Here is a 9668-nt window from a genome sequence, read left to right on the forward strand (position 1 = left end):
CCAGAATATCCCATTGGAGAACTCATACTTTGTTGGAGTATACATTCAATATATAGGAAAACATTACCAAGTTTTACTTTGGATGGCGGTGAACAATAGCGATAGTGAGAGATGGATAGTGGTGGTTTGGAAGACGATAGGTCAATGGTGGTAAGAGGGGGACGCTTGTGGTGGTGGAAGATGGAGGTCAAAGGTTTGGAAGATACAAAAGCAGGCTGGTGGGGTTACGGTGGGTGACACATCATCAAATACAATGCCACATCAGCATCTAAAGCGTCTAAGTGTAGCCTATGTGGTCATGAAATAAGCCATGTCATCTTCAATAGCATGACCTTCATTAACATGTCATTTCGTACATCAATGACTTAAAAGACACACAAACTAGTTCATGAACCTTTTAAAATAGAATGAAAAACTATGTTGAGTAATGACAATAACCCTTTTTATACTAAATATGCCAACTTGCAATATTTTGGTGTTAAACACACTCGGTAACAAATTGATATATATGATATTTGTGTCCAATTAAAGGGTGTTTGGAAAAAAAAAAAAAAAAACTTTTTACAAGTTGGGCTAACACACTTGGCCAACAAAATATCTAACAAGGAGGTCTTAGGTTCATTTCCAGACATATATTAAATTGCCATTCAAACACACTCAATGGGTTTTTGACAACATACTTCCTGTTTACTTACTGATTTAAATAATGAGTTATTTTAGATTTACAAGTATAAATAGACTTCACCAAACACAAAAATAACTTATCATTATCATGTTATTACGTTTTGGTACCAAACAAGAAATAATTTTTTTTAATTCCATTTGACACCGGATAATCTAATAGGCACTTAAAAAGCATAAGTTGTTTCAAATAAGCAATCCCAATCACCCTCTTAATATACAATATACACATAAACTGATAATTCTATGCCAATTAGGTCATTAACTACATCAATATACTTTAAACTTTTATGTTAATAAATCCAAATAACCGAGCTCCCATGTTTAACAACCTAACTAACTAGAAAACAGTGTGTTACCAAATCAATAAAAAAATGAAAGAGTTGGCTCTTAAAAGAAGTTAAAGTTCAAAACGGAAAGGGGAAAAACATAAAGTATTCCACAACGAATAATAACTAAAATTACGTATATGTGCATGTTGACCAATATGAACCTTTTTATTTGGTAGGCAATCTCGGATGAAAAAAGCTCCGTGTGATTAGGTGGCGATTGAAGATTTGAAAAAACTCATGCCTGTGAACAACTTGCTAAAAGTTAGCATGCGGAATGACATAACTAGCTATCATATTTATTTTAATTTAATATTTAGGGAATAAAAATTAGATGAGGGAAGGATAAACTTTCTAACATGGGAATTTCCAGCTTTGTATTTCTGGAGCTCCTCCTGTGCACATAAGAGCCTACATGCAGAAAAAATATATATATTTGGGATGTTATAATTAGATCCATGTTAATTATTACCTACCAACCAACCAAAAGCAGGTGTATTGTATGTGTATGTGTATGTGTATGTGTGATGTGTCTACTACCTCCGTTGTAATTCACTTATTTCGTTAAGTAATTCCTTTTCCCTGTCATCCACTGCATCTAGCTGCAAATTAATCAACAATGCGTTAACAATCTAATAAAAGAAAATATAAAAAATCATATTCAAGATACTTTTACTAATCTATTTACAGTTTTAATTTTAATTTTAATTTAATATATCAATGTAATGAACTAATTTAAAATAATGCAAATGTTTTTATTTTAAAAAATGAGAGCTGCATTTGATGACATAGCATTGGAAAAAGACTTGAAAAAGTTGAAAGAGATTTGGATTAATATTAAGATGTATAAAAATTAAAAGTGTTGGTGCTTGGTGGAGTGTCATTGATATCGTTGGGCCAAGTAATAGACCCGGAATTAGGCCTTATTATGGATGAGCTGGAACAAGAGTACATGATGGGACTGATTTTGGACCTACCAACTCAAGGCTCGAGGCCTCGAGTAATGTTAGAGTTTAGTTATTTAGGTTAATTAATAAAATAGACAACAGTACTATTTTCCATAATCAAATAAGCTAATATTGTATTTCTATTATAATTATAATAGGTCACAATCATACTTTAATAATAAAGCAACTGTATAAGTAGGGATCAAGTATTATGACTGATTAAACGTCATTAGGTGGTATATATTTTTTGAATTTCCTTTATTTTCAATAAAGATAATACCAGCCAAAATCTTGTTGGCTTTCACCGGATCTCAAGATAATGCATCTACCTTTTCTTATTATATGTATTATCTATGACGTTATACATTATACAGTTTAGGATTAATAGCCATGCCTATTGCCTACCAAAGATCAAAGTATTTATTTTCAAATTTTTAATGGCATCTAAGCAATTCCCTATGATATGACGCTTGCATATAACAAACACTATGCTAGAAACTAAATGTAAAAAATGAAATGCATCAAAGCAACAAGTAGGGGAAAAAAAAGTTGATTGGGAGAGAAACATACCTTGGATTTCTCTAGTCTAGTGATGTCATCAGCGGAGACTGAGAGTGGCTTCGTGGAACTCAAAATGCCATTCTGAAAGGAGTGAGTGACATGACATGTAAACATTTGTTTTTTTCCTTTCAAACAAATAAAAAACTTGGTAAAACTACATGGTTACTGACAGATACCCTTTGATCTGTAGCATCACCCTGCATCGATGTAGGACCATTCGGATGTTCGATTATTATCTACACAAATCATTTGCACAAATGAGATAAACAATTGATGTTATACACATCTATTTCCATGTAAAAAGGTTTTACATGATTATGCTAAAATAATAGAAAAAAGAGTATTAATACCCTCATGCTCGGACTCTTTAGCATTCCAGGAGAAGAAACCACCTAAACAAATGAAATAGTGGTCGTTAGTTACAATCTGTAATACACATGCCAACTTTTTTTTTTTTTTTTAAAAAAAAAAAAAGTTACCTTATCATTGTCAGCATTCTCAGAGGTAACTTTAAAACGCCCTTTCTGTTGAACAACTGGGCACTTTGCTTTCTCATCTTGTTCATCATTAGTTACTGTTCCACCAATATTGTTAATAAAGAAATTATGCTTACCTTAATGAATGAAATAAGCTTAATAACCAAGCTGTTGAGTGTGATTAAATTAACAAATTGAAAACTCACATGTTGTTTTTGAAGAAACTTTGGAGATTGACTCAGATGTCAACCCATCTGCTATCTGGAGTGAATGGGATCCATTGCAGTTAGCAGTCTGACCTTGTAACTTGCCCCTGAAATTTTCATATAATTTTATTATCAGGGGTGAAATAGGTCATGATATATATAACTTGCTGATGTCATCTAAATGAAACATGATATATACCCATCCATTGCAGCAATGCATCCAGATGAAGCTACCCGCTTTTGAGAAAGAGATGCAACGCCATTTAAGGCTTTTCCACTAAAATCTGAGTTGATATTAAGAGAACAAGTCCTCAATGTCACATGTCCATTGGAAGAACTACCAATATCCCCAGACTCGCATTTGCCCCTGAACAGTTAGGTAGGTGTAAGGCCATTGAAATTATAGCAATATTTAAAATGAAACTGGTAAGTATTTTACAAGCTATTATGGGTAAAAGATGTTAAATATGTTGCTATTATGGATAAAAAATGAAGTACATTGCACATTTTTGTAGGGAGAGGTATATTGATATTGAAAATGGTATGATTAAACTGAAGTCGACTTACATAGAAGATGATGCAATAGAGTTGACAAATGGAACAGATCCTGCCTGCAATATGTTGAATCTTTATTATAAAAAGTAGACTAAAGCATAGAAATTATCCATCAGAGTCAAAAGGAAAATGACATACTACATCAGTAGATGTGAAAGCCCTGCTCATGTATGACAATTGATGCTGAAGTTCCCTTTCACCTGCACCAGTCCCATTGAAAGAAATCGATTTCTCTAATTGGTCTTTGTCAGGTATAGGATCCTCATCCTGGATCTAATTACATAAAGAAAATTGTGTCATTGGTTAACTCAATTGTTTGGAGGAATTACTTGAGTTACATGAAGAGTAGTGCTTAGAATGTTCATCAGAAAATAGATATTGAGTACCATACCAAGGAAGCTTGAGCTTTCATATCTTCAAGATCGAAGTTCCAGCCACTAATCCCTCTTTTATATTCGTTCTAGAAACAAGGTACAAAGAACATTCAGAAACCAAAAGTAACAAACACTAATAAAAATAACTAGGTGGCGGTTAGTATGATAGAATTGGAGAAGGAATGGAATGGTTCGTTCCATTGAAATAATAAAATCTGTGTGTTTTGGAATAGAATGGACCATTCCTGAAAGAATACAATTCCTTTTATTTTGTTACTTTCCTTCCTTGGGCATGATGGAATGGAATGAAAAAATTTTAATGACAAATCTTTTCATGATTTTAACTAAAATATAATTCTATTTTTATAAAGATAACTAGAAAATACTTTGAATTATTAGTTTTATTAATAACATATTACATAATCACAGTCAAATTATATATAGAATAGCTTTATAACTATGCCTTCTATTTACATATAATATAAAAAAAAAAAAAAAAAAGTCATAAGTATTCATTCCATTCCTACAGGTGAACCAAACATGATCATTGAACATAATGAAACATTCCATTATCTTGTTTATTCGATTCCTTCATCACTCTATTCCATCCAACCAAATAAGTTAAAAGACATCATGTAGCAACTATCATCCCATAGTACAAAACAAAAAAAAAACCACATCAACCACAAAGCAAAAATATGATTGAACATGAGTCCTGTATAACATACCTGTGACATTTCCTCCTTTTGTCCATCGGGTATTTTCTTTTGAACAAGCATATCTTCTTCTTTTCTCTATTATTCCAAAAAATCAATTATATTGAGATGGTAAATAGAGTTGAAATAAGATATATATGACTTTGATAAACTCAAAAAAATAATAATGGAGGAACCTTCAATGCTTGAAGGCGATCACCAAGTGTTGGAAGCCCTTCCAGCAGCTTACGTGCTATAAAATCATTAGTTCTAGCTTGTCTGAAAAAAGAATGCTTAAGAAGCTTCTTTGCAGAAGGACGTTTTGAAGGATCTTTAACAAGACAACTCGCAATCATCTGCTTAAAAGACTTTGGACAGAGAAAAGACAACACAAGTATGAGATGAATCATGAGGTGATGATATAGTGGTAAGGAAAAAACAAATTAAATTACCTTAGAAAACTTCTTGTCCCTCTCATAATCAAGACCAGGAGGTGCATTTTGCAAGGTCATGAGCAAAACCTATCATGTTACAGGTATTTAAAGTTATGTTTATGTAGGCCCCAATTGTTACACGAGACAAAACATAACAGGTTGTACTGTGTTTTGGACTGGGACTGGTGTCAATGGGACAAAAATTGCAATTTTTTATCCAACCTAAAGTGGAACATGGTGGGTTAGAGACCAGCTATCAATCTCTCATTTCTGAAAAAGACATGAATACCCTCTTCATCCTCATCATCCGAAAATAGCCCTCGAAAGTTTGTCCAGTTCAGTTCAGTAAAACACAGCCTAATTTTAGAATAACCTGATTTGGAAAGTCCCAATCGATGGCATAAAAAGGTAAAAAGATATAAAAATGCAAGATGGATGCACCTTCATTGGGGGATATTTTGAGAAAGGAGCATGCCCATGAGCAAGCTCAAGAGCCGTTATACCAAAAGACCAGATATCAGCCCTGCAGTCGTCATATATAAAAATCAACTTTTCCACTACTTTGGCCTTGATAACAGAAGGGAAACCTTCAATGTACTTTTGTATCTTATCTTACTAGATAATATATGAAAATAGATGAAATCAACTTACTTGAAGTCATAACCATGCAATTGTTCCATAACCTCAGGTGCCATCCTAAAAACATATAAAACCATAGTAAGTATAATAAGCCACCATTGTTCCTAATGATGTAGGGTCAAATATGAACAACGCAACTTATTATATAAAATTTATGCAAGTTTAAAAAAAATACCAGCAAGGTGTCCCAACAAATGTGTTCCTTAAGCGTTGTCTATCACCAGAATCAAATAAGCAAGCAGAAACACCAAGATCTCCCAGCTTGATTGCACCAGTATCACAAATCAGAATGTTTCCAGCCTGTTAATACAACAAAAGAATCACACCCACGAAAGAAAATTAATTACAAAACCAGCTTATAGCTATGATTAAGATGAACAAAAAACTCACTTTGACATCTCGATGAATGTGGCCATGATGGTGAAGATATTCCAATGCCTTTAATGTCTCACGCAGTATAGTTGCAATAACAACTTCCTCAAAACCCTCAGGATGGCAAGACTTCAGTATATGGAGGCAAGATCCACCAGGCATGAAAGGCATGACTACCCATAGGTTATGGTCATTTACAAAGGAACAATGTGATTTAAGAACATTTGGATGATCAACCAGGATCATTGTCTGAGCTTCACGCGATATATTGTTCTGACAAGATATTAAAAAATGAGCAATGAAACCAATATAGTTTATCAGTTAAACATAAATTAGGTGCCTCAAAAGTCATAGGCCAATTTGCTACAAATTTAAGGTGCAATCAAGAGTTCATCAAATATCAGTTAAAGCAAATTTAGAGGTCCATGACACTTGAGCAATGTAGGTATGCCCTTACCAACAGGGCTTCTTCTTGGTTGTTTATGTTGGAATTTCTCCTTTTTCTGTTATTTTATAAAATCATGAGCCAACCGAAGTATGTTTTAAAATTATTTATAGGATTATGTTTTCAGTTAGTGGGATTGTAGAATGTATCTCTAAACTAGTATAATCCAACCATGTTACAATTTTGACAAATTAGAATAAAATAACAGAACCACCAGGGGGAAAACACTGTAGGCTATGAGTTTCAATCTCTCTCCCCCTCAATAAACGAAATTCATAGCCTATCAATTCTCCATAAAGTATTCCCATTGATCATAAAATGAAGATAAATAACTTCCTTGAACATGTATTTTGATTGCCATGGTAAAAGATAATTCAACTAAAGTTCAAAACGAAAATCAAAATTTTAGTATATCTTTTAAATAACTATCAAAAGTAATTTCTCAATAACTTAGTGATATAAGCCAGAGATGGATACACGAAATTCATATGCCTAATCTATAAACCCTCAAACTCATCAAGGTGGTCTTGCAGATAATACTGCAGAGTCCAATTCAGCTAATCACGACCATCTGTATGCCAAAGAAAACTAGGTAACGACTAGCAACTCCGTTAAATGGAATTTGATTCCACTGTCAGATCGCCTAAATCAGATTTTAGGCTCATTGGACTAAATATAAGAAGAAATCATCAGAAGAACAATATGTATCGTGCAAAACAGAATATAAAAACGAAGGAACTGAATTTACCAAATCGCTGTTGCTACGTTCAAAATCAAGCACCTTAACTGCAACAATCTCCTTGTTCGGGATACACATGGCTCGAAAAACCGAGGCACTGACACCTTGCCCTATTTCCTCATACAGCTCATAGTGCTCTGCTCCGACTGGATACTTCTTCTTCTCCATTTGAACCAACCAACCGCTAATCAAATAATTATTATATATAAAAAAGTCCTATTGAACGTCAAACACCACGGTGATACAGCTCTCAGGAGATCGTCGAATCGAAATTCTACAATACTTTTTCTTAAAAAAACAAAAACGGAAAAAAAAATTATCCAGACGCGTAAACGTCGAGAAGACTAAAGAAGAATGAGGAGTGAGAGATGAATTTTACGTAGAAGAACGGAAAGGCTCACAGGATTTGACTTTGGGGGCATTATTGATCGTATATCAATAACTGCAAAATCAAGCGATGAGAAATCGTGACGTATATATGAGTGAATAAAAAGGAAAGTTTTGAAATGGCGATGACGGTGATGAAGACGGCGGCGGCGGCGAGTTCAAGGTGTTGTACGTTTCACCGTGACGGAGGAACGGAGGAGAGATTTAGAGAGAGAAAACGGGCCTATCGGATCGCCGCACGTACAGGAAAGTAACGATTTACAAATGAAATTAGAATTGCAATTGCATGCTGGTATCCCGCCGCTTGTTATGTATTCTTAATTGTTATGTGATGACTACGACTCTGTGTGTGTGTGTGTGTTGGACTTGGATTCTAATTCTAATTGTGCTTCCCACAATAACAACAACGCGAGCCCATCACGATAAATTCTATTTTATCTTTTTTTTTATTTTATTCATGGACAAATAGAAACCTCTCTTTTGGAGAATGATTTTATTAAAATAACGTATTTTTAAGAATGATAGATTATAATTTTATAGTCGATTAAAAATTCTGTTATCAGAGTAATATTCCTGTTGTTGTTTTTTTAGGGAGACGAGAAAAATATTGTTAATTATATTCGTGTTTTCAAGTGAAAATAAGTTGAAGAAAAATCGATTATTTTTATGTTAATCGGTTCACGCAAAATAAATGGAATTTGATAACTTATAATTATGTCCATCTTATTTTTATAGAGTTGTCATTATCTTTCCAAAAGTGAAAGAAAATTGATGAATAGAAGATGATGAATATCTTCCTCACATTCTGTCCTTTTAAAGAGCAAAGAAAAGATGATGTATATCACAGCGTAAGATAAACTTTAGAACATGATATTTCTCTATTTGCTCCATTGACCTTCCTTTTTTTCTCCTAAACAAAAACTAGAAAACACAATCATATCCTCATTTATATTTTATGTTTTCAACTTCTTGTAAAATTATAAACTTATAACATGGTTTGAATCCATGATTTAAAAAATATGTTTTTTAAAATATAAATTGATTAAAATTACATTCTTTTTGTTACTATTTTCTTTATTGTGTATAGACATGGAACAAATGGTCTAATACAAAAACTAGCACCGGACAAACCCAAGATTGTTCGTTAAATATATTGAACTAATCAAGAGTTGGTGAAATTATATATCGGCCCGCAAATCCTTGAAAATCCTACTTTCGGTTTAAAATTATGAATTTATAAAAGAAAAATAAAGTGTATCTTTATAAAAGTATTATGTGAAAAGGTAAAGTGTATGATGATGGTTATTTGATGAATATGACGCAAATGTTGATAGTATATAGAGGGTGAGATATGAGATTTCCTCAATAATTTTATAAAATTTTGAATTCTAATTTTTTTTTTATTTTATTTTCAATACTGATTCTCAAAGGTATAATTTGGAGTTTCTAACATTCTTCCAGTAAAAGCATAAATTTTAAAAGCATTTCTATCAAAATTTCAACAAGATCAACTTAATGTAAATTTAGCATTAGTCCAAATAAAAATGTGAATACAACATCAATAATCATCCAACATAATTCTAAAATATAAATGTAACTAATGCACAAACTTCCAGCAAATATTACATCTAAACCTCAACATGTGTTACTAACATCATCATCAAATATTAAAATTTCCAAATAGTATAAATACTCTTGAATTATAAATCTAAGACTTCAACAAACCGCATAACCATTATAAGACCAAATTAAGAGTTTCGATCATTTATTCAATTATTTATTAGAAATGCACCCGAATAAATCGGTAAGCAAATAATAGTTTTCTTTC

The 9668-nt window shown here is 32.7% G+C and overlaps 1 protein-coding gene across 3 annotated transcripts; it reads right to left on the reverse strand.

Moving 5' to 3' along the window:
* Positions 1-872: 872 nt before the first annotated feature.
* LOC145083932 (serine/threonine-protein kinase BLUS1-like) lies at positions 873-8202 on the reverse strand. Of its 3 annotated transcripts, XM_079023413.1 has the most exons (21): positions 7833-8202; positions 7463-7741; positions 6288-6542; positions 6073-6197; positions 5910-5954; positions 5700-5781; positions 5277-5345; positions 5022-5192; positions 4858-4923; positions 4147-4215; positions 3894-4028; positions 3768-3811; positions 3400-3567; positions 3201-3307; positions 2998-3092; positions 2869-2910; positions 2689-2754; positions 2528-2599; positions 1551-1612; positions 1370-1421; positions 873-1254 (listed from the first exon to the last, which is right to left on the reverse strand). In XM_079023413.1, the coding sequence occupies exons 2-21, from the start codon at positions 7619-7621 to the stop codon at positions 1249-1251; spliced, it is 1890 nt and encodes a 629-aa protein (XP_078879539.1). In that variant the 5' UTR covers positions 7622-7741; positions 7833-8202; the 3' UTR covers positions 873-1248. The 3 variants fall into 3 exon arrangements, with proteins under 3 accessions (XP_078879539.1, XP_078879538.1, XP_078879540.1); XM_079023412.1 differs by having other exon boundaries at positions 7463-8202; XM_079023414.1 differs by having other exon boundaries at positions 2695-2754; positions 7463-8201.
* Between the last annotated feature and the right edge of the window lie 1466 nt (positions 8203-9668).

Source organism: Lactuca serriola, chromosome 1 (assembly GCF_051521515.1).
Source record: "Lactuca serriola cultivar US96UC23 chromosome 1, Lser_US96UC23_V15, whole genome shotgun sequence".
Taxonomy (NCBI): Eukaryota; Viridiplantae; Streptophyta; class Magnoliopsida; order Asterales; family Asteraceae; genus Lactuca; species Lactuca serriola.